The sequence below is a fragment of the Balaenoptera ricei genome, chromosome 1 (genome assembly GCF_028023285.1).
Source record: "Balaenoptera ricei isolate mBalRic1 chromosome 1, mBalRic1.hap2, whole genome shotgun sequence".
Classification (NCBI taxonomy): domain Eukaryota; kingdom Metazoa; phylum Chordata; class Mammalia; order Artiodactyla; family Balaenopteridae; genus Balaenoptera; species Balaenoptera ricei.
Genome location: NC_082639.1, coordinates 14,670,568 through 14,695,152, shown reverse-complemented (window position 1 = coordinate 14,695,152; position 24,585 = coordinate 14,670,568). Strand labels below are relative to the sequence as shown.

The following is a 24,585-nucleotide window of genomic DNA, read 5'->3' as shown; positions in this document are numbered from 1 at the left end:
AGCCTGCGGCCCAGTGCATGCCGGGCCGGCGGCGGGCCGAGCCCGGGCTCCCATCATGGCGGCGGCGGCGGCGTCACGATTCTGGCTCTGGGCTGCCCTGCTCATCCGTGCGGCCGCGGTCTACGAAGACCAAGTGGGCAAGTTTGATTGGTGCGTACGTGGGGGACCTATTCGGGAAATATTTTCCCACTACTTGTCTTCTGTCTAAAAGGATGGGGGGTGGTTACCATGCAGCACGGCCGGCTGCATAACTTGAGGGGCCCAGGGGAAAATGAAATGTGAGACCCCTTGTTCAAAAATTAAGAGTTTTAAGGTGGCGACGGCAGAGCATTAAACCGAGAGTTGGAGGCCCTTCTGAGCCAGTCCCTGTGCGACTGTACAGGTCGCAAGCTCGTGAAGCGGGCTCTGCCATCCGGGCATGCCTGAGGTTTTGGTCACAGGTCACTCTTCTCCTCCTCCATCAGGCTCCATTTCTGTGACTGTCAGGTTTCTGATCTACTAGGTGTCAGACGTCGACAGCCCTCAGTGAACGCCGTCTTTCCCCACCCCTCTAGCCCAGCCCTGTCATGGGCTCAGAACAGGACCACCCAAGACTCACATCAGCCTTGAGGTGCCATTCATTCTTTCCCTCACTCACTGGCTCACTCATTCACTCTTCTTTCATTCACTAACTTTCATTCATTCACTCACTTTTCATTCAGTCTCTTATTCAGTCACTCATTCACACATTCAGTCGCTCATTCACTCACTCATTCATTCACTCACCCACCCCTTCCTTAAGGCCATGGAGTTGGCTCACTTTTGCTTGAATGTCAATTTGCCACTTAAGCATTGTGCAATCTTGGGAAAATGACTTAACCACTCTGTGCCTTGGTTTCTTTATCTGTAAAATGGGTTTACTAGTAGTCCATTACCTCTTTCAGTAGTTGTAAGGATGAAAAAGACAATTCTTTTAAATTACTCAACACAGTGCCTGGCTCACTGAGTACAATCAGTTTGTTACCAATAATTACTATTGAGGGAACACTTTATCCTTCCAAGCCCAGCTCCTCTGTGAAGTCTTTTCTGTATCAGACAAATTAATTCTCATGTTTGTTGAGTGCCTGTTGTGGGTCAACAATCATTCTAGGTGCTGTGGACACAGAGATGGAAAGGAGCTCAGTCTAGGGGGGGGGGCAGATATATAAGTTATGTGATATAAGACAGTGTGACAAATGCAACATGAGTCACATTTTTAATGATGTGGGCAGATGCTCACAATATAATATGTACAGCTGACTCTTGAACAACGCAGGGGCTGAGGGTGCTGACCTTCCCTGTGGTCAAAAATTGAGCATAACCTATGGTAAGCCCTCTGTATCTGCAGTTCTACATCCGCAGATTCAACCAACCACAGACTGTGTAGTTTTGTAGTATTTACTGTAGAAAACAACCAGCGTATATGTGGACTTGCGCAGTTCAAACCTGTGTTGTACGAGGGTTAACTGTATATATTACATATGTACAGCATGTGATTACAATTTAGCAGAATCCTAGGTATATCCAATTTATAAATTGAGAAGTAAACAGAAGGAAATACACCAAAATGTTGAAAAGTTTATGGTTGAAGAAAAAAAGTTCATGGATGGTGGTATTTTAGGCATTTTTTCTTCTTTTTTATACCTTTATGTTTTCTACCAGAAGCAGGCATTACTTTTATAGTCCAGATAAAAGATAACAGCATTTTAAAAAAGAGCATGGGATTTAGACTAAGAAGTTCTTAATTTTGCATTCTAGTTCCGATAGTAATTTGTTGACCTCAACGGACTTTGGTTTACTCACCTGTAAAATGAGAGTGATATTATTTGTCCTATGTACTTCATAAAGTGTTCAGTAACTACAGTGAGATTAAAGTATGTGGAAATGCAGATAGAAACTGTCAAATGTCATATAAACCTGTCTCTCTATACTAGTGTAGTTTCTTCTTTTTTAAAATAATTAGGCCAAACAACATAACAAGGGAAATTCAGTGTAAATGTCAGGTGTTTAATTTGCTAGAGGTTGTAATTCATGAACAGCAATACGCAACACACCTCCTCTGTACTTGGTAGTATGCCTCAGGAAGCTAAGTACTTTCACTTTATGCTTAGATTAGAGTGTTGAAAGTGATGGGGTATATTCCAAGGAAAGTATGAGTAATGAGTCAGATGGATCCTGAACATAGCGTGGGCTAGAACAGGCTGCAGAGAACAAAGGCCTGACCCTGATCTATCAAGTTTTGTAAGAATATTTGCATAATTTTTCTCCAAAGGTCAATGAAAATAGAAGGAAAAGTTGGATTGTATGCTCTTCTCTCATGTGTAATGTGAGTGTCTAGTCTCACTATTAATGAGTACAGAGAGGACTGTAATTTTGTTCTAGTGGGATTTAGGCCAGGTGCTCTTTTGGGTGTTCCTTATCTTGAGATAAACAAGTGCTTGCATTTAGAAGGAAGACTGTTGTATTTCTCATCGATTAGGGTGTATTCTCTCTTCTTCTTCCCATTGCCTGGAAATCTTGCTTTTGGTCAGATGTCTTCGTTAACAAACATTTCTCATGCGTCCTGAGATAGTTATGATGGTGATAACCTCATGTATTTGTGCAGTTGTCTTTTTCCAGAGCGTTTTGTGCAGTGATGGTTTTGGCCCCTTCCATTTCCGTGTACTCTTTCCTTTAGGAGACAGCAGTATGTTGGGAAACTCAAGTTTGCCTCCTTGGAATTTTCCCCTGGATCCAAGAAGTTGGTTGTGGCCACAGAGAAGAATGTGATTGCAGCATTGAATTCTCGAACTGGGGAGATCTGTGAGTGAACTGTGTAGAGGGGTAGCTGGGGATGGCATGGTTGCCTGTAGTGGATCCAGGATGCCCTGTGGCTTGTGAAGGCTGCGTGGCTGATTCCCCACTTGGGGACAAGTTGGCCAAAGGTTGCATCTCTTACTGGATCCTGATCATTTTTTTTTTGTTTTTTTTGTTTTTTGGTCTTGTCAGCTTTGAATATTTAATGTATTCCTATAACTGGCCTTTGAGTTTATTTCCTCAGCCCAAGTCCTGACTGTTCTTAAATAAGATATTGCTGCAAAAAACGCATTATTCTATTTTGCACTAGTTTTGGATGTGCCCCTCCCCCCCATTACTTATGTTGCTTTTATGGATGTTTGTAGGCATTAAAATCATGGAAATGTAATTTACGGTCACTACTCTTCTTGTGAGTCGTATGGATTTTGTAAATTTTGTCATTGTCCGTTTATATGTTTGATGGGGTGGTGGTGGGGATGGGAAGTGCGGAGATCTCAGATTGGGACATTAGTGGCTCCCCTCATTAACCAGTGAGTGGGAGTGGATCATTGCCAGTTAGCTGTAATCCTTCCCTCCCTTGAAGTAAAATTGGGCACTTCTGTGCAAACGAAGGCCTCTTCGGTCCTCTCCTGCCTCGCTTCTTGGATGCCTTGTTGTGGTTCATAGTAACGTCAACTCTCCTGTCTCTCAGTGTGGCGCCATGTTGACAAGGGCACAGTGGAAGGGGCAGTGGATGCCATGCTGCTCTGTGGACAGGGTAGGTAGAGTCCTGCTTTGTCCCTATGATGGCGTCGGCTCCCTCTCCTCTTTCCTTGGTTCCTTCCTTTGTTCAGGGTCTGGTAGTGAATGGAGTAGGGGTGTTCCCAACAGGAAAGGACAGGCATAGTTTCTGTTTGCACTTATACATTAGAGGTGAGGCCACTGCTCACAGACCCTAGGAGGCTACAGACAGAGCATCAGTTTGGGAGATGATCTCACGTGGTTTTTTCTCTTCCAGATGCAATCACTGTGTCCAATGGAGGCCGGATCATGCGCTCCTGGGAGACTAACATCGGGGGCCTGAACTGGGAGATTACCTTAGACAGTGGCAGGTAGAGGGGAAGAAGCTGAATTTCATCTTGGTTTGGTTAAAGGCTTTGCTGGAACACAGATCTGCATAGATGGCAACTCTGGGCCTTTTGGCTTTTTTCCCAGGGGGAAAAACCACTGAAGAGCCAGAGAGCATCAAACACCCAGTTTTTGATGTTCTTGAGGTTATGGGACACATGTGCTTACTCAGCCAGCATTTACTGAGCACCTGTTAGACGCAGAGCTCTGTGCTGGGTGCAGTGTTCATTCTTGTATTGACTGCTTTTCCTAATCTCACCATGACACAAGAGCTTTGCAGTGTTCTAGGTATAAGGACGTGATATAACACATCTAGTGTTTTAATTTTATGTTTAAGAACAGTTGGAGCTACTGTTACATCTGTGCTAAAGTTGTTTAAATTATAGGGTTTACTTGCATTAGCTTATACATCTTCTGGTAGTAATTCATTTGGTAAGTACTTGGGGAGCCCCCAGGCAGTGGGAACCCACTTGTGAATGTGAGATAGTTTCCATCATCAAGGAACTCATCATCAGTTGGGTGAGGTGGGCATGCAGCCCTCTAATGACAGAAATCTCTGATGGCTGCCACGGTAGAGGGTAGGCCTGGTTGCTGTGAGGTCCCAGGGGAAGGAGGGAACAACCCTTAGGAGATTCACAGGGTTTTCAGGGAAACAGTACAACCAAGTGGCTGAAAGTACCGTCTCTCAAGTCAGCTAGTGGAAAGCAGAGCCAAGATTAGGATCCAGATGCATTTGACCCCAAAACCTGTTTCATTACCTACCGAGCTATGGTGGTTGTGTTCCAGATTGTCCAGCCTGAGGCTCAGGAGGCTCTGGGCAGCGTTCACCCCATCCCTGTGCTCAGTTTCCAGGCGCTTGGGCTGGTAGGCCTTCAGGAGTCGGTGAGGTACATTGCGGTCCTGAAGAAGACCACTCTTGCCCTCCATCACCTCTCCAGTGGGCACCTAAAGTGGGTGGAACATCTCCCGGAAAGGTAAGGCTGCCTTCCCCCCAGGTGATGGCTACCTCCTGCTCTCTACAAGCCCGCCTTTCTCCTTGGGGCTTGAAGCGTTTGCTTTGACTCAGGCTTACCTTAAGTTGGCATCCTGTGTAGCGTGTTGGGCTCACTAGCTCTAGGCCTGAATTCCAAGGCTGTGGCTGCCTCTGGAGTTTCCTTTGCAGTGAGGAGAAAACTCTCCATCTGGGCATGAGAGCCAGTCAAGCAAGGGGAGTGGCTCATTCGCTCACTCACTTTGGCAGGGACCCCAAACTCAAATTCCTATGGGGGGACTTCCCTGGTGGCACATTGGTTAAGAATATGCCTGCCAATGCAGGGGACACAGGTTTGAGCCCTGCTCCGGGAAGATCCCACATGCCGCGGAGCAACTAAGCCCGTGCGCCACAACTACTGAAGCCCGTGTGCCTAGAGCCCGTGCTTCACAACAAGAGAAGTCACCGCAATGAGAAGCCCGTGCACCACAGCAAAGAGTAGCCCCCGCGCACCACAGCTAGAGAAAGCTTAGCGCAGCAACAAAGACCCAATGCAGCCAAAAAAAAAAAAAAATTACTATGGGGCCAGGTGTATAGCAATCATGAGCAAAGCAGGCCCTGTGGGGAATATGGGGAGCTGCAGTGTGCCTGGCCTACCTCGAGGGGGCAGCCTTACTCAGCTGATTGGTGCCCTGTAGGAACGTAAGTAGGCCTAGTGTTACTATGTCTCACTTTTTAAGAAAAAACTAGAAATCTTGTTCTTACATGTTAAATCTCAGGTCTAAATGTTGACAATGAATGCAAATTTTTTTTAAAAAGCTGTGAGCCAAACAAAACCGATTTGGGACTGCTAGTTTGTGACATCCTGGTGGCCTGGTTTTGGAAGACCCCTGAGGATACCCCTGTCCTGTGGCTAAAGCTGTTTCTCCCTGCTTTTCCTTCCCTCTCTCAGTGACAGCATCCATTACCAGATGGTGTATTCCTACGGCTCTGGGGTAGTGTGGGCCCTTGGAGTTGTTCCCTTCAGCCATGTGAACATTGTCAAGTTTAACGTGGAAGATGGAGAGATTGTTCAGCAGGTATGGTCTGGCTCGAGGAGCCTCGTGAATTGTGGAGGGGAATAGAGTCCTTCTTTGCCCTGGGGACCAGGGAACTCGGCTGGGTGGATGCAAAAGCCATTCATGGTCCCTGATTCTGGGCACTTGGAGGCTGCCTTCGGCTCATCAAGCATTTATTTAAAGCCCTCACATTTGCACATGGTGCTATCCTGGGGTGGCTAAAAAAATTGCATAGATCTGTTCATTGCCTGCAAGTATCTTATAAGATAATACTGTAAGGTAATAATAGGAAGCCACGTATGACAACTATAGCAGAGAAATGCTTATCTGAAATGTCAAGTATTAAAAAGGATCTGGTATATTTTTCAAATGACCAGAAAGCCAATCCTGATTGTCTCCAGCTTCGGAACTCTTGGGAGGCTGGGTGGGATGGGGAGAACTCCTTCGGAACCCACCAGGAAGAACCTCTGAGCTTAGGCCCCCCAGTGGGATCCAGTGCTGACGTAGCTTATGAGCTGAGAGGGAAATGTGAAAATCCCCATGAGCCTCCTGTTCTGATGTCTTTCCTGCAGGTCAGGGTGTCGACTCCCTGGCTGCAAAGTCTCACCAGAGCCTGTGGTGTGGTGGATGAGGCGGTCCTGGTATGCCCTGACCCGAGCTCACGGTCCCTCCAGACCTTGGCCCTGGAGACGGAGTGGGAGTTGAGGCAGATCCCGCTGCAGGTGAGAGGACGCGTCCCCTGGTGCGAGGCATTGCTTTTGCTGCTTAGAAAAGCCTTTCTCCCAGTGTCGCTGCTTCCTTCCTGAGGCTTGGCAGCCCTTGGGAGGTCAGGCCTCTGGCTGAACTGGTATGAGAAGAAATGGGCCACTCTCCTCTTTGGATAACCTGAATGGGAGCTTCTGGAGCCACATGCCGTGGCTTCGTTACCCTCACTTGGCAAAGTGGGGCAGAGGCTACCAGCCTGGGACGATCAGTGACTTGTCTGCTTCTGGCTCTTATCCTTTTTCTTCTTGTCTCCCAGTCTCTTGACCTAGAATTTGCAAGTGAATTCCAACCCCGGGTCCTGCCTACACAGCCCAACCCAGTGGATCCTACTCGGGCCCAGTTCTTCCTGCAGCTGTCTCCAAGCCACTATGCGCTGCTGCACTACCACCACGGCGTCCTGAGTCTGCTCAAAAATTTCCCACAGGTAACTGGAGGCAGCATGGTTTGCTAGGATTCAGGAGGATCTAGCTGAGATATGGATGCTAGAAATCCCTGCCTTTGAATCTGGAGATATTTGCTCAAGCAAGAAGACATCTTTCCATGAGTGGTTTGAGAGGGGTTAGCCTTAGAGCAGAAGTGGAATTTTTTCTTTTTTTTTTTCTGAGAGTTACAGAGGATTTTTAGAGTAAAACTGGTGCCTTCCTAAGTCCACAGGAGAGTGGGCACGTTAATCAGAGGTTGCCTATAGATACTAAGAGCAGCATGGGATGCAGGATTCACCTGTGCCTGTGTTGGAGGTCGGCAAGAGGGCTGTGTTCAGCTGTGGCTGCAATGGGGCCCCCCTGCTCTCAAATGCCCTGGCCGTTATGCTCCAAAGTTGGGAGTATTTTCAACTCCAAGGCCAAGGGTCCTTCCTGTGGAGGTGACTTAGAGAAGGCTGCTGGCTAGGACAGGCCCTATGTAGGATCTGACACCTTGCTTTTTCCGCAGACTGCCCTAGTGAGCTTTGCCACGACCGGGGAGAAGACGGTGGCTGCAGTCATGACCTGTCGGAATGAGGCGGTGAGTATCGGGAATAACAGCACGTGGGGTTGTCCTTCCTTATCTTTGCTAGGAGCCCTGAGAACCAAAAGTCTGGGCGTATTCACCTAGTCAGTTTGAACCCGGGGGCAGGAGGCTGTTGAGCAATATCTCACCTCATCTGTAGGGCTTTCTGCACACCTTTGTCCCCAGGAATGGGACGACCTCATGTTCATCTGGGACTGTTCAGGGTTGTGTAGGCTTTGTGGGCAGAAATGGGAAATGGGATTTGCCTTCTTCCAAGGGCTGAGAAGACATAGAAGTGAAAGCTTCATTTTGGTGACCAGGAAGTGACCCTTTGGCTGAATTTTCTCCTTTTTTCCTTCTCTTTTCCCTAGCAGAAGCCTAGCAGTTCTGAAGATGGGTCAACGGGGAGCTTTTCGGAGAAGTCTGGTCCACAGGTAGGGTGTGGCGTTGGGCAGCGTGCCAGACCAGAGACACAGGAGGCCCCCCAGTGAAGCTGAGGGAGCAACCAGGGCTGTGAGCTGGTCTCCTGGAGTTCTCAGCCTCAAATGGGCTTTTCTAAGTTCAGTAAATTAAACCATGTTTCTCTTGATCATTTTTAGTTGGGAGATTAGAAAGTAGAATCCCTAGAATCTGTTCTTAACTACTTTACTTTCTCCTCTGGCCTCCATCTCTCCATGTCTTGTGGGGTCCTGGCTGGTGGAGTTGAGTGGTAGTCTGAGCAGTTGCACTGAAGCAGAGTGTGGGACCCTGGCCAGAGGCTCCAGTTTCTGCTGTGGCTTCCATCTCCTAAGTGTTTCCCAAGGGGGTTGTGATTTCCCTGCCTACAGTCTTACTAACTCTTTGGGAAGTCTCTGCTACACTGTACTGGCTTCCTTCTGGAACAAGTATGTATAGTGATTACAATTTTTTTTATTTACTCAGACACCTTATTTCTGCCTTAAGACTTAGCTTTTCTATTTTATGTCCCTTTGCGTACGTTTCCTCTCCTGGCCTGGGTCCTTCTCCAGGGTATTTGCTCCCCCCCTCCCCCCCCCGCCCAGATTCTTGGACTTCCTTTTGGGGGATCCCTGTAGTTGACCTTGCTGTCTGTACCCTAGGACTCACTGGCTTGCTTCAACCAGACCTACACCATTAACCTCTACTTAATGGAGACAGGTCGGCGGCTGCTCGACACCACCATCACCTTTAGCCTGGAACAGAACGGCACTCGGCCAGAGCGGGTGAGTCGGGGCTTGTGGGCTTCTCAGCCTGGGGCTTTCTTTCGTTGGGGTCACTTCACAGCGATGGGTCCCAGAGTAGGATTCTCTGGACGTGGACTCTAGTTCTACCTGAGCCACTGACTGTGAATAACAGTAAAAGCAGGTACCATTTAAGCCAAGTCGTCAGTGAGCCGGGCTCCGCGCTATGCTTTTTTACTTACGCACTACTTGATTTAACCCTCTCAACAGCCATGTGGTTATTACTGCCCTCGTTTTATAAGCGAGGAAAGTGTGCCTGGTGAGATTCAGGACCCTATCCAGAGTCGCTGCCCGACGTTGCCTCTGTGCACGTTCAGTGGTGTTCCTCAGCCTCTCTGGGCTGTGGCTTCTTCGTCTCTAAAACGGAAAGTCTAATCCGGGCCTCCTCCTCGCTTTGTGGGGTGTTATCGGTGCAAGATGAATAATGTGGTAGCCGAGAAGTACTCAGGTTCCTTCATGGAGAGGGCCTGAGCTAGCGCCTAGCACTGTTGCCGTGTCAGCTCCTAAGGATACGTGATGTCTAATTGGAGTCCAGGTCAGAGCTGTATTGTTTGGACATCCAGTAATGCCGTGACCTAGACTTCTGACAGCTCCTCATGCTTTGAATCTTGGGGTCTGGTGCTCTGAGAGGCATCTGGATTCTTGCTGACTGCAGTGGGCTTGACTGTTTGGTTTATAGATGTACATCCAGGTCTTCCTGAAGAAGGATGACTCCGTGGGCTACCGGGCCTTGGTACAGACGGAGGATCACCTGCTACTTTTCCTGCAGCAGCTGGGTGAGTGGACCTCATCAACCCATTTTTTTTTTAGGCCTGCCCATGAGTTCCATTCAGACTCTTTATTTGGGGCTGTGGACAGGCTTCTGGGAAAGAATCAAGCGGAGTGTATCCTGAATATTTTTTTCCAGAGCCATATGTCACCTGCCTTTGAAAAATTCCTTAGCATTCTTGGGAGACAGAACTTCCCTCACTTGACCTCCTGATTCCAGCCCCTTGCCCTGCCATTTCTCTTTTTGGCACAAGAGGTGTGGTGGTCCGTGAGTCACCGAGAAGAGTCCCTCCAGGACGAGGGAGGTGGGCCTGACTTTTGTAACCTTGGTTTTTGCAGCAGGGAGGGTGGTGTTGTGGAGCCGCGAGGAGTCCCTGGCCGAGGCGGTGTGCCTGGAGATGGTGGACCTCCCCCTGACGGGGGCGCAGGCCGAGCTGGAAGGGGAATTTGGCAAGAAGGCAGGTACGAACTGAGGGGGCTGGGAAGCAGAGCTGCCGGTGCGGGTGCTCTGGGACTGGGCTTGGTAGTCGCACCACAGGAGATGCTGTCTCACGTGTCCCTGGCTTCCTGGACTCACCTGTTTTGCCGGTCTGTTCTGAACTAGCTCTGTGACCAGTTTCTGGTGTGTTTGTGGCCCTATGGTTTATGTAACCGTTCTTCTATCTGAAAGGAGTGACCTGTGACTCCCTCTAGGGAAAGATCCTGATGAAAAAGAATCTTAACTTAGTGTAGTAATAGCTACCCTTGTTTGGGTACCTCAGATCTGCCAGGCACCATGTCAGGCACTATATACCCGTTGTCCCCAAAGCAACAGCCACACCTTTCCAGAGAGCGTGACCGGGGCTGGTCAGTTACTGTGGTAATAGGCCAGTGCCCTCTGAGACCAGCCATGGTCCCAGCACCCAGGATGAACTCGGTTCACTCTCCTCTGATTGAGTCCTGCCCCCTCCTCCCTCCATCCGTTCGTCTAGCTAGCCAGGTGGTGTTTACTGAGGGCCTGCTCTGGGCCAGGCACCCTGCTAGGCACTGCAGGTTTTCTTAAACCGAGGATTAATTTGACTTTACTATTTATTTCCGCTGCCTGGATCCAGCCATTCAAGGTAAAACCTGCTTCCTGCTGCCTTTTTGCTCATTGCCTGCCCACACGGCTAGCTTCTGGTTAATTATTTATTTTCCCTGACTTGCATGAATGAGGTGTATACCGTGTGTGTGTGGATTGCTATGCCTGTGACTCATCCTGTTTGCCTCTCACTTCCCTTCCTTGAGCTGAGGTTAATGGAAAAGCGGATAAGCAAAGGCACCGCTCCTTTTCAGTGAGCACTTACCCTGTACCCCACCCCTTGGGAAATCCTGTACGTACATCATGTGATCTAATCTTGGCAACAGCCCGATGGGTTACTTGCCATTTTACAGATGAGGAGCCAGAGGCTAAAAGGTTAAGTACATTTCTCCAGGTCATCCAGGTGGTAGGAAGTGGAGCTGGGATTTTAATCCAGGTCTGCCAGACTCCAGGGGCCATGCTTTTTACCATGCTACCTTGCTCTGGGGACCAGTCTAGTCTCTGGAGGAGACTTGAGGGTGGTAGCCTCATGGATGGAGGAAGGGGTGGAGTGAAAGAGAGCCCTGGGAATGGGTTGAAAGTAGGTTAGATGGGTGCAGACTAAACCGTTGACAGCGTAGGCCTAAAGCAGCGGGAAATGGAAGTGCCTGTCCGTGACACACACACACCTGCACCCTGGTACCCCCCGCACCCCGCCCTCTTCCGGCTTTGTCATGGCGCCCGGAAGCCTCCCTCTGGCCGTTCTACACGTGGGGTTGTGGTGGAGTCATTCACAGCATGGCTGCATCCTGCATGGCTGACCCCTGCCCTCTTAGTCTCCTATTCCAAGATTTCAGGCCGGTGAAGTGCTGAGAGCCAGGTGAGTAGGTTTTGGGTTCCTGCATGGCTGTGTCTGAGTGTGAGACCGTTGGCGTCGCCACAGGACCACCCCTGGGGCTTGTGGCCTACGGCGTGGGTGACTCGAGTGCTCCACAGAGGGAGAGGGCCCTCCTTAGGAAGAGGAGGTGCCCCCTCGCTGGAAACACCTGGTCTGATGAGGAGTGAGCCTCAGCTGCGTTACCTTTCCCTTGACACCAGACGGCTTATTGGGCATGTTCCTGAAACGCCTCTCGTCCCAGCTCATCCTGCTGCAGGCATGGACCTCCCACCTCTGGAAAATGTTTTACGATGCTCGGAAGCCCCGGAGTCAGATTAAGAATGAGATCAACATTGACACCCTGGCCAGGGATGAATTCAACCTGCAGAAGATGATGGTGATGGTGACGGCCTCAGGCAAGGTGAGAGGGGCTTAAGCCAAACCTTCTGAGGTTTTGGGAGTGGGGAACAAAAAGCCTTTGGAAGGGGATCGCGCCAGTTCTAGTTTTCAAGGATAGATCTAGTTTTGGGGTTTACCTTTCTAGTAGTGAGCCAGGTATTTATTTTGCAGCTTTTTGGCATTGAGAGCAGCTCTGGCACCATCCTGTGGAAACAGTATCTCCCCAGCGTCAAGCCAGACTCCTCCTTTAAACTGATGGTCCAGAGGACTACTGCCCATTTCCCCCACCCCCCGCAGTGCACCCTCCTGGTGAAGGACAAGGTGAGGCCGCTACCTCTCATCTGAGCCAACGTGGGTGTGGTTTTTGGTGTTTTGTAACTTAAGTTCCTCCTAGGCCTTTGGAATTCTCTGAGAGTTAAAGGCAGGTAGTCAGGACTTAGAGCTCTGTTTCTTCCAGTTTTTTGCCCGAGTGGAGGACTGTCCGGGGCCCATGTGGAAGTGACTGTAGGGTAGGTGTGATGTCACCAGGTCCCTAGTAAGCCAGCTCCGCTTCTTCCCAGACACGGGTGGCTGTCGGTACCTGGATGGCTGTTTGCTCTTCTCCAGGTGGTGGAGGGCAGGACACAAAAATGTTTATGTCTCTGACTCCCGGGAGCAGATGGCTTTTTGCAGATTCGTTCTGCCATCATCAGAAGGGGGACTTGCGGGGAGGGTGGGATGAATTGGGAGATTGGGGCTGACATATATACACTATTGATACTATGTATAAAATAGATAACTAATGAGAACCTACTGTATGGCATAGGGAACTCTGCTTAATGCTCTGTGGTGACCTAAATGGGAAGGAAATCCGAAAAAGAGGGGATGTATGTATACGTATAGCTGATTCACTTTGCCATACAGTAGAAACTAACACAACATTGTAAAGCAACTATATTCCAATAAAAATTAAAAAAAAAAAAAAAGAAAAGGGACTTGGTAGATAGTCTCTGGAATGGCTGCCATGGGGTTGCTGAGTTGGTCCTTGACTTTTTTGTTTATTCCTCAGTGTGACCCGTTCTTGCTTAGCTTTGGGGCTAGAGGCAGTTAAACTTTTTTTTAAAAAAATTAATTAATTAATTAATTAATTATTTTGGCTGCATTGGGTCTTCGTTGCTGCATGCGGGCTTTCTCCAGTTGCGGCGAGCTGGGGCTACTCTTCGTTGCGGTGCGTGGGCTTTTTATTGCGGTGGCTTCTCTTGTCACGGGGCACGGACTGTAGGCACACGGGCTTCAGTAGTTATGGCACGTGGGCTCAGTAGTTGTGGCTTGTGGGCTCTAGAGCACAGGCTCAGTAGTTGTGACACCTGGGCTTTGTTGCTCCGTGGCATGTGGGATCTTCCCAGACCAGGGCTCGAACCCGTGTCCCCTGCATTGGCAGGCTGATTCTTAACCACTGCGCCACCAGGGAAGTCCCAGAGGCAGTTAAACTTTTATCCTTTTGACACATCAGCCTTCAGACACTTTCACCTTTAGCCAAGACTTTATTTTCCGCAAGGAGGGCAAAGACTAGGGAATCTGCTGTAGCTGAGCTCAAGTCCCAGCGTTCCAGGTTTACCCCTAGGATTTGCATTCTTTTCACGTTGCTGGAGGCTGACCGTTTGCTTGCCCATTTCAGGAGACGGGAATGAGTTCGCTCTATGTCTTCAATCCCATTTTTGGGAAGTGGAGTCAGGTGGCCCCCCCAGTGCTGAAGCGCCCCATCTTGCAATCATTGCTTCTCCCCATCATGGATCAAGACTATGCCAAGGTGCTGCTGTTGATAGATGATGAGTACAAGGTATGCCGTCTGCAGAGTGGCTGCAGAACTGCCCAGCCAATCAGGTGTGGGAGCGGGGTGCTCAGACAGCCGCTCGAGGGCCCCAGATGGGAGCCGTCTGCTGTCAGCACTCATTTGGGCTTGAAGGGCATCTCTAAGCGACTCGATTGCTCTTTCTGCACTTGTGAAAACTCGAACTCTTAACAGAACTCAATTTAAGCCCTGATTGAGTTTAGTAGACTTTAATTCTTTTAAGATTTGCTGTTTCTTTTCTTAAGGCCCTCTTTAACAGGAAACAGTAATGAGTCTGGAGAAACTGTGCTTAGAGCTTCCTTTTCCCTTAACTCTTTTCTGGGGTTTTCAAGGTCACAGCTTTCCCGGCCACTCGGAATGTCTTGCGACAGCTCCACGAGCTCGCCCCTTCCATCTTCTTCTATTTGGTGGACGCGGACCAGGGACGGCTGTGTGGCTCTCGACTTCGAAAGGTAGGAGGGGGCATCCTGGCAGGCCCCTTTGTGGGAGGGGTGTAGATGTTTCCTCGTTATTTGGCTAAGGAGTGAATTATGCTATTCATTGTGTTGTAAACTTAGAGAGCATAATCCTGATGTCAAAGGCAGTCATTTTCATCTATTCCATGGCAGGCGCGGTTCTAGCTGCCGTGGAAGGAGCAGTGCACAACAGTCTCTGCCCCCGTGGAGCTTTCATTCCTCATCCCTCTCCTATAGCAGGGAGAAGCGGCGTTTTCTCCATTCTTAGAAGGGCGGGAGGAGGGAATGGTGATTGAACAATAGTACTTTCTATATGAAGATGGTGTTATTGATCCACTCTTTTTTTTTTTCTTTCATTTTTCTTTTTTTTTATTTTTGGCTGCGTTGGGTCCTCGTTGCTGCGCGCGGGCTTTCTCAAGTTGAGGCGAGCGGCGGCTACTCTTTGTTGCGATGCGCGGGCTTCTCACTGCGGTGGCTTCTCTGTTGCAGAGCACGGGCTCTAGGCGGCACGGGCTCTAGGCAGCACGGGCTTCAGTAGTTGTGGCACGTGGGCTCAGTAGTTGTGGCTCGCGGGCTCTAGAGCGCAGGCTCAGTAGTTGTGGCGCACGGGCTTAGTTGCTCCGCGGCATGTGGGATCTTCTCGGACCAGGGCTCGAACCCGTGTCCCCTGCATTGGCAGGCGGATTCTTAACCACTGCGCCACCAGGGAAGTACCTATTGATCCACTCTTGATTGAATGTGTGCTTTGAATTTTATTTCTAGAAATGGGATCGACTTACTCCGATCCTGACATACTTGAGTCCAGTGCTTGCAAACAGTGATTCACACTGGCTCTGAAGTCCAGCTCTGAGCTTCACAAGGGCTGGCCTTGGCTCCGATAGCAGGGCTGTGTAGAGGGGTAATTTGTGGCGTACTCCCCAGAGGGCCCTCCCATCTTGTCTGTAAGGCCTTTGGAGGGACACCACAGCATAGAGGTTAAGAGCTTGAACCTGGCTGCTTGTGCGGGAAACCTAGTTTTATTTATCACTTACCCATTTTGTGTCCTTGGGCAGATGACTTCTCTCTGATCCTGTTTTCTCGTCTGTAAAACAAAATGGTAATAGTACTGTATCAGAGGGTTGTTGTGAGGAGTTGGCGAGTTGTTGTTGGGGAGTTGGTTTATGTAAGTCACATAAAGCAGTGCCTGCTACACAGTAAATGCCATCCAAGTTTTACCTGCTGCTGTTTAAAAAATGCAGTGTCCTTTCCTGACATTCTGTAACAGCTAATCTTTAGCATAAATAGCATAGGAAATGGTCTGTCCAGAAAACGTGCTGTTTACCCTGTGGGTGAAAAAATACTGTCCTTCTGAGTTGATGAAAAGGAGACCTTGAAAGAGACAGTTCTTTGTGGATAGAAGGACATGACTTGGAGTGTGGGTGTCATCGTAAAGATGGTGGGGGGATGGCAAAGGAGGCAGAGCTCACATGGGAAGTCAGCCATGTGAGGGGTGGTCTTCCAGTCTCTGACCTCCAGTGGGCTCACTGGTGATCTTGCTCTCTGGGAAGGTTTTAGTGAATTCTAATGTTTTCACAGGTGTCCTTGGTAATGGAGCCTTATATGTTCTTAATAAAAATTTTTATTATTTCAAAAACATTTAAATTTCAAAAAATTTAACACATGAGTACCTTCTCATAGTATAAGATTAAACTGATACAGAGGTACAGGAGCAAGATGTGAACGGGCCCTTTCAGGCCCATTGCCAGCTGCTTCCCTGGATGGAATGCCTTTCAGTGGCCTGCACGCCTTCCCCTGTCCTGTCTCTGCCTCTCTGTCTACAGTGCTGGATAAACAGCTTACAGACCACACAGACATGCGCTTCACGTATATTCTTTCTTACCTGAAATGGAATTGACCTATATTTAACTAATAGGAAATCTGCTTTTTTCACTTTATGTGTCTTCTACCTCATTATTTTGTTAAACCCATATCTTATTAAAATATAATACTGAGAAAAGCGCAAAATCCCGAGGTTACTACTCAGTGGCCCTTCACAAAAGGAACACACTCGTGTACACGGCAGTCACATCAGGAAGCAGTTTAGCACCAGCGCCCTGGGAAGCCCCTGTGCCCCTTTCCAGTCACTACTCCCACCCCCTCACCCCCCAGGGCTCCGTGTAATTCCACAGTGTGGATGTGTAATAATGCATTTAACCACACAGTTTTATTGATTTCTTTTGACTGTAAAGAACGTTTCTTGTAATATTTTGAGGTCCCCGCCAGCTTAGTAATTCACTGCTGGCTCAGTGTACAGGGAACTTAGATTTTAGTAATAAGTGGTAAATTTTCTTTGAATTATTCTTACTCAGATAAACAATGGGACACTATTAAATATTCCTCTCCTTTCTCACTGGCTTTAGTATCCTTCCGTTGTTTGACAAGAAGTAGGGTTTATTGGTGGCGTGAGTGAGGAGGGGCCGCTCCAAGGCTCCCATGAGTGCAGGGCGCCACAGATTAGGGGTGTACTTGACCGCACAGCCACCCGGGAGGAGCTGCTTTTCAGCCACCAAGTCTTCCAATTCATCTCTATTACACTTAGTAAAGCCGCGCTTCTTGGAGACGTGGATCTTCTGGCAGCCAGGGAACTTGAACTTGGCTCCATGTTGGGCCTCAGTCACATGCTCCTTGTTCTGCAGCTTGGTGCAGGTGGATATGATGACTTGGCTGGCCACTGGGCCCTGGGGCTTTCCTAAGGCACCTCGCAGGGCTGTCTGGAGCCTAGACTGGGGACAGCATGAGGTCAGACATGAATGTCCACTGGAGAGGACCGTCTCCCAGGTCCCCTCGGGCAGCCCAGACAAGCACCTGGTGCCTCCACTGCCCAGGAGGCTGCTGTTTGCAGCCGAAGCACACTGGGCTTTACTAGTTTTCTTACTTGAACTGAGAGTTCCAAACTTCTTCCCAAAGTAGATCCATATTGCTGCCTCTCTGGGAGCTCTGATCCCTGTTCCCTCCCGCACAGAGGCCCCAGCTGAACCGCAGGACGTGTCTAGCCACAGCTGTCGCGGGTCTAAGGGTACCTTCCTGATGACCAGTGCTGGCTCTTTTGCCCCACCCCAGGATCTCACCACTGAGCTGAGCTGGGAGCTAACCATTCCCCCGGAGGTGCAGCGCATCGTCCAGGTGAAGGGGAAGCGCAGCAGCGAGCACGTTCACTCGCAGGGCCGAGTGATGGGGGACCGAAGCGTGCTCTACAAGGTACGGCCAGCCGTCTGGCGTAGCGCAGAGAAGCACGGGGTGTAATTCTGGCTCTGGGATTTGGTGGCTGTGGGACCTTGAGTGAGTCATTTAATCCCTCTGAGCCTTAATTTACTGTCTGTGAAATGGGCATGATATGCCCTTCTCCTAGGATTGTTGTGATGATCACATGAGGCACTCATGCTTAGCGTAGTGCCAGGCATATATGGCCACTACCCAGTAGATGTTAGCTGTTATTTTTAGTGGTAGTACTGATAGACCTTTCTGGGGTTAAACCTTAGTCGATCCATCAGAAACTCCATCTCTGTGATCCAACACTCTAGTTAGTGGTGAGGGCGGGGAGACGGAGAGGTGACTGGTCGGTTGCGGAGCTATCCTATGAGGGAATGTAGTCATTGTGGTGACGAGCATGAATTACAGCCTCCGGCAGAGCAGAGACTGAGTTGGAGGAGGAGGCGTAATAGAACAGGGCAACACGACCAAGGGACTCGACAGGGCAGCCGCTTCACTAAGCGCGAGGCAGAGCGCAAGCCTCCAGTTGGACGGTCCAGGTTCAGACTTGCTGTTCATCGTGGGAAACTTGCTTAGGCTTCTTGAACTTCCCCCTTTTTTTTTTTTTTTTTAATTTGGCCACGCCACACAGCTTGCGGGATCTTAGTTCCCTGACCAGGGATTGAACCCGCGCCCTCGGCAGTGAAAGCGTGGAGTCTTAACCACTGGACCGCCAGGGAATTCCCAGGAGTAGGGCTTTTTGGATTCATACTTGTTGTGGAGATTTTTTGCCTGCTTTGTTGAGACTAGACTATAGCGGGCCGAGGAGGGGAGCAGGCAGACAAGCTGCTGTGATAATCCAGGTGAGGTGATGGCGGCTTCAACTGGGTTGGTTGGGGGAGGTGAGATGGGATCAGATTCTGGATACTTGTGAAGGTAGAACCAATAGGATATGCTGATGGATGGGGTGCTTGTGTCTGTGTTAGAGAGAAAGGAGTCAAGGACGACTCAGAGGTCCCAGGTGTAAGACACTGACACTCGGGAGGCCTTGTGGGGAGCAGGTTTTATCAGGGGTAGAACAGGAGTTCAGTTTGGGGCATGTCAAGTTTGAGATGAGACACCGAAGAAGTGATACTGATATGGCGGTCCGTTAATCAAGTCTGGAGTTCAGGGAGAGGTCTGGCTTGGATATGTAAACTCAGGCGATGCCAGCACCTGTAGATGGTGTGAAAACCACGAGATTGGCTGAGATCACCACGAGAGCGAGTGTAGACAGAAACGTCCAGAGACTGGAGAGTGGAGGAGAGACCCACGGAGGGGGCAGAGAAGGAGTGGCCGAGACAGGCAGAAGGAAAACCAGGGCACGGGTGTCCTGGACGCCAGGTAGAGAAGGTGTCTCAAGAAGGGAGTGATCACCTGTGTCACCTGGTACTAGTCGCTCAAGTCAGATGAGAACTGAGACCCATCCATTGGTGTGGTGATAGGAGGGCACTGGTGGAGAGTCATCGTGTTGATGGACCCATGTCCTTCCATCACTGAGTGGGCCGGCCCGGGTTATATCTTGAGTTACCGTTTGCTTGCCTGTGACTTGAGCAAGTTGCTTAACTACTTAAAGACATTTCATCTGTGAAACGTGGATAGTGACAGCTATTTGCAGGGTTGTTTACGGGATTCAATGAAATGATGGAGGCAAAGTCCCTGGCGTGGCCCCCAGCCTCCAGCAGACACTGAACGAGTGCAGCAATGAGGCCCTCTAAACAGGAAGCTCTTCCAACCAGAAAACCCTCTTCCTCTGTCAGCCAGAGAGCTCTGGGCCTGCCTCCCCGCCGCTCATGATATGCCGCTGTGGTTCTGAAGGAGCTTTCCTCTCCGTCTCCCCAGAGCCTGAACCCCAACCTGCTGGCTGTGGTGACAGAGAGCACAGATGTTCACCACGAGCGCACCTTCATCGGCATCTTCCTTGTGGACGGCGTCACCGGGCGCATCATCCACTCCTCCGTGCAGAGGAAGGCCAAGGGCCCCGTCCACATCGTGCATGCGGAGAACTGGGTGGTGGTAAGGCGTGGCGCGTGAACTCAGGGCACCCCCAGGGGCCTGACGTAGCATGAGAGTACGTGGCTGGTCTCCCTGCAGCCTAAATCCTTTCCTTGCCTATTGTTCCAGAAACCAGTTGCTACTTTGCGTTTTCATAGAATTCAAAACTCCTGGCTGGCACCAGTGGGTGCTGGGTAGGGGGTTGGGCTCAGGAATCAGGCTGCCTGTTCTTCCATTTCCTGACTGTACAACCTTGAACTAGTTACTTAAGCTTTCTGTGTTGTATTGTGTATGAAATAGGGGTAACAACAGTCACCTCTATTTGAGTTTAGAACAACGCCTGGCATGTAGTAAGCGCTCAGATGTTAGCTATTATTCTTCTGACTTCTGAGAATCTTGAGAATTCTTTTGTCTTGTGGTGAACTTGGATAGTCTAGGTACAGCTACCCTGAAGGTTAGTAAACTTGGTAGCAGGAAGGAAGCTAGGGTGCTGGTTGTTTCTTTCCTTCCTGGACGTGCCTTTGCATGTACGTTCCCCTTTCCAGCTGAACCAGCAGCTGAGCCCCAAGCAGCCCCCTCCTCTTCTCTCTGCAGTACCAGTACTGGAACACCAAGGCCCGGCGCAACGAGTTCACCGCGCTGGAGCTCTATGAGGGCACCGAGCAGTACAACGCCACGGCCTTCAGCTCCCTGGACCGCCCGCAGCTGCCCCAGGTCCTCCAGCAGTCCTACATCTTCCCCTCCGCCATCAGCGCCATGGAGGCCACCATCACCGAGCGGGGCATCACCAGCCGACACCTGCTCAGTGAGTGACCGGGTCCCTTCAGGCAGCCGCACTGAAGGACGGAGCCGGGATCAGTGAGGAGGGCTTCATATCAGCAGAAAAAGTTCCCTAGTCTGGCTTTGCCGTCCGTAAAAGAGCTGACACATCCCTCCTCGTCCTTGTTTCTGATGAACCACTTTCATGTCTCTGTTCTGTTTTCACCTCGTTTGGAAAGCTGAGCCCTGATACCATACCCAACAGGTAGCCTGTGCAGATGGGCTGCAGAAACTGGCAAGGTGTAGGGTCTCATCTTCATGTAGTTCAAGTTCAGGACTCAACTAGACAGGTCGCTCTGTCTAGTTGGTTTTACCAAAGACATTTGGGACTGTCAGATTTGACAGGCACTTGCTGTTACTATTTTACCCTCAAATATGAGGAAGACAGACTGCTTGGTAATTTCCCGAGTTTAATTCCCACCATTCCTGAAACCACTGGGAGCTCATGTTGCCCGGTCCTCTGGCTGCCCTCCCTCCACCTCCATCCCCCACCAGCGTCACTGCTTCAGCCGCCCACAGGCTCCTGTTTGGCTGACAGCGAGGAGACCTGCTTAGCTGGGGCAGGTATTGCTGGAGGAAAGGAAGAGGATGAAGAGATCCAAGTGGGTTTCCATGCTCTTCTCTTTCATCATTTCCCAGTTCTTGAGTCTAGCTCTTTATTTTCTGATGTCTCAGGATGATATGTGAAGAAACTCGTATCTTCAAAAGTGGGAACCTTCATTCAGACCCAGGTGTATTGGATTATTGTTTCTGGCCATTTAAGGGAGCCTCAGTGACCCATTTTTTTGGTTTTAAACTCTATTTCAGTTTCTGTGATAAGGACATTTTTGTAAGTAGCCCTAATCGGGGATCAGGTCAGTGTGAACACTCACTTCTGTTGACTTGTTTCTGTGTATGTAGTTGGGCTGCCTTCCGGAGCAATTCTTTCCCTTCCTAAGGCCTTGCTGGATCCCCGCCGGCCCGAGATCCCAACAGAACAAAGCAGGTGAGACCCTTGTGGGTAGTGCTGAAGGCTGTGACCTTAAGGAACTTAGCATCTTGATTACGTCTGGTCCTTGGTCTGCTGTGCACTGCCCTGCTCTGCTGGGGATGTGGCAGTGAACACATCTGCCCTCATGGAGCTTGCATTCCGGTGGCGGCGACGAGGTGGATAATAAATAAGATAAACAAGTGAAATAATGCTGTATTAGTGTGCTTGTAAATGGCAAGGAGAAAAAAACTAAGAAGGGGTGGGGTCTAGGAAGGGTGTGGAGGGGTGCAACTTGAGAGGGTGGCCTGGGAAAGCCCCTCAGAAAAGGTGACTTTTGAGGAAAGACTTGAGGGAGGTAAGAAGCTGGCCTTGTGGATGTCGAAGGAGAATGTTCCAGGCAGAGGGAACAGCCGTCACAAGTGCCCTGAGATCATGTCTGGTAAGTTACAGGGAGGGCTGGAGGCCACTGCGGCTGGAGCAGCCAATGGTGGGGACGCTGGGAAATGAGGTGAGGGAGGTGCTGGGGCCTGGGTCACATGGGAAGCCAATAGCTGTCGGTGTTCGTTTTCTTTGTTTTTTTTTTTTTTTTTTTTTGGCTGCATTGGGTCTTTGTTGCTGTGCGCGAGCTTTCTCTAGTTGCGGCGAGCGGGGGTTACTCTTCGTTGTGGTGCGCGGGCTTCTCATTGCAGTGACTTTCTTGTGAAGCACGGGCTCTAGGCGCGTGGGCTCAGTAGTTGTGGCACGCGGGCTGAGTAGTTGTGGCATGCGGGCTCTAGAGCGCAGGCTCAGCAGTTGTGGCACACGGGCTTAGTTGCTCCGCGGCATGTGGGATCTTCCTGGACCAGGGCTTGAACCCGTGTCCTCTGCATTGGCAGGTGGATTCTTAACCACTGCGCCACCAGGGAAGTCCTAGTTTTCATTTTTGTGTTTCCAGCCATCATCTCTGCGTATTTTCTTGCCTCCATCCCGAATTCTCTTCGCAGAGGGGTATGAGGAGCTGTGGGCAGGGCAAGGAGGCAGTAGATGTGTCTTTGCACGTAGGGAAGGGAGGACGGTTTGGAGCGGGGGGAGGTTAAAGCTGGTGGACTGAGACACTCTGGAGTGAAGAGCAGGAACTGGCCTACTGGCTTGATGTTTTGGTTTTAAAATGGCCCTTTCTTCCTCTAGTGTGAAATACTGGTCATCTGTGGTTTTGTTTTTTTTAGATTCAGAACGAGGTAGGAATCCAGATCTGTCTTACTCTCCATACAGCATTCTTTCTTGCAGCCCTTCCTAACATTCCCTGATGCACACAGACCTTAGAAGAAGATATGAGGCTGATACGTGGCCTGGAAACCTCCCAGGGCTCAGGGCAGCCAGGAGATCCCCTTACAGCAGTTTTGAATGCCGGTCCTGGTTGATGTTTTGCAGAGAGGAGAACCTGATCCCGTATTCTCCAGACGTACAGATCCACGCAGAGCGGTTCATCAACTATAACCAGACAGTTTCTCGAATGCGAGGTATCTATACAGCTCCCTCGGGCCTGGAGTCCACTTGTTTGGTGAGTAGAGCCCCAGCCCGGCCTGTGCCACCTCGTCCACAGCCACCCTGTGCGACATCTGCTCTTTCTTTCACCCTTGGGAAAACAGCTGAGGGGTCTGTTTCCTTTGTGACCGGAGTTTGCGGTTGTGGCGGATCACTGGTGCCTTTCTTACGGATTTCTCATTCCCTCTGCCTTCCAGGTTGTGGCCTACGGTTTGGACATTTACCAAACTCGAGTCTACCCATCCAAACAGTTTGATGTCCTGAAGGACGACTATGACTATGTGCTAATCAGCAGCGTCCTCTTTGGTCTGGTCTTTGCCACCATGATCACTAAGAGACTGGCACAGGTGAAACTCCTCAATCGCGCCTGGCGGTAAAGACCTGAGACCCACTGCCGGAGAGCAGAGAGCCCAGGGGAGTGGGGGTCAGACAAGAAGCTGCAGCTGCAGTTTGACAGGTCAGGGGAGGATGTGTGTTGGACACTCATCTCAGTTAAGAGCTCTTTGGAAGAAGATGGGCTCTCGTGGAGACTCCTTTTGGGATACGTCGGATGCGGAGTCATTGGTGGTGGATGAAGGCTGAACTCACTCTCTCAGCTGAGATCTCAAAGCATCTTGATGGACTTTCCCCCGGAGTCCCAAGGCCATCGCCGTTTCCCTTCTGTGCCCATCCATGAATGTTGTGTTTTTTTTAAGACCTCCAACAGATTTTTCTCTTTTGTGAGGCCTGTTTAAATTGATGTTGGTTTGCCTTCTGTTTCCCGGGTGTATCTGGAAAGCCTTCTGATTGTTTCCCTGCTCCTTGCTTCAAAGTCAGAAGGGAACGCTTATTGACAACTCCACCTTATAGGTGCATTTGCTGTTTTACACTGGGGAGAAAGAAGAGCCATCCTTAGCTGAAGTTTGAGGACTGATGCAGCCTCTCATGGCTTCTCTTCAAAGTAACTTTGGGTCGAGGAGTCTATGTGTGTGTCGAAACTTGCCTCTCGTTTCATGCTCCCATTCATCAATGGGCCACCCAGTCTTAGATGCAGTTTATTGAAAGCCAAGTGCATAATACCGTCTTGGTTTGTTGGTCATTGTCGTCCAAGCTTTTCGCCTCAGATATGTCGGAGCTGAGGCCTTTTCAATACTACTGAATTGTCTGAACCTTGAAGAGATTTCAAGGGAGGAAGGCAAATCTCCCTGTTTCACAGTCCCTCATAATCTCTGATTTCGCCCACAAGCTGGTCTAGTCATCTTAGAACCTAGATAGAGAAAGTTGGTCTTTTTTAAGAACCTCATTATTTTTAGTTATAAATTAATGTATGGGTTACTCTACTTCTCTTAAAATGAGCAGATTTTAAATCTTATCTTTAAAAAAAGAGAGAAAAGGGTAGGGGTAGGAAACTGGCATCTTGTGGGTAGCATTGTTGATTGGCTGGGCTGTTGTCTCTGCTACAAACTAAAGATGTCCTAAAAATTTTCCCTTGTTCATGGATTTGGGGAATGATGGCGTTTTTCTTTACTGTGAAGAATGAAATGTACAGAGAGCCCTGTTGGGAGAGAGATACGTTTAAGTGTTTGAATAAAGTGAGTGACGAATGACATTGTTCAGGTCCTTTTTTGTGGCTTTGGAACATCATATTGAGGCTACTTCTGCATTGGAGGGGGACAGAAAGCTGTGCAGAAATGGAGTGAGTGCGGTATTTTAATTGGGAAAC

At 49.6% G+C, this 24,585-nt stretch overlaps 1 protein-coding gene and 1 pseudogene across 3 annotated transcripts; one reads left to right on the top strand and one right to left on the bottom strand.

Annotated features, from left to right (window-relative positions):
- Positions 1–11: 11 nt before the first annotated feature.
- Positions 12–24,471, top strand: EMC1 (ER membrane protein complex subunit 1). 3 transcript variants are annotated; one of them, XM_059915044.1, is made up of 23 exons: positions 12–150; positions 2,696–2,820; positions 3,506–3,571; positions 3,812–3,905; positions 4,767–4,895; positions 5,844–5,970; positions 6,522–6,671; positions 6,971–7,138; positions 7,645–7,716; positions 8,073–8,135; positions 8,799–8,921; positions 9,619–9,715; positions 10,047–10,169; positions 11,845–12,044; positions 12,194–12,343; positions 13,680–13,841; positions 14,186–14,305; positions 17,408–17,545; positions 19,418–19,591; positions 20,165–20,375; positions 21,290–21,374; positions 22,770–22,899; positions 23,081–24,471. In XM_059915044.1, the coding sequence occupies exons 1-23, from the start codon at positions 56–58 to the stop codon at positions 23,258–23,260; spliced, it is 2,982 nt and encodes a 993-aa protein (XP_059771027.1). In that variant the 5' UTR covers positions 12–55; the 3' UTR covers positions 23,261–24,471. The 3 variants fall into 3 exon arrangements, with proteins under 3 accessions (XP_059771027.1, XP_059771044.1, XP_059771036.1); XM_059915061.1 differs by having other exon boundaries at positions 22,770–22,858; positions 23,081–23,228; XM_059915053.1 differs by having other exon boundaries at positions 13–150; positions 8,076–8,135.
- LOC132354770 (small nucleolar RNA SNORA70) lies at positions 17,113–17,273 on the bottom strand (annotated as a pseudogene).
- Positions 24,472–24,585: the final 114 nt, after the last annotated feature.

Bases quoted from the DNA above. Each gene is read 5' to 3' on its own strand.
- EMC1 (XM_059915044.1), top strand. From the start codon at position 56: ATGGCGGCGGCGGCGGCGTCACGATTCTGGCTCTGGGCTGCCCTGCTC. The intron at 6,672-6,970 runs GTGAGAGGACGC...CTTGTCTCCCAG, and splicing joins TGAGGCAGATCCCGCTGCAG to TCTCTTGACCTAGAATTTGC. The intron at 20,376-21,289 runs GTGAGTGACCGG...CTGTGTATGTAG, and splicing joins CACCAGCCGACACCTGCTCA to TTGGGCTGCCTTCCGGAGCA.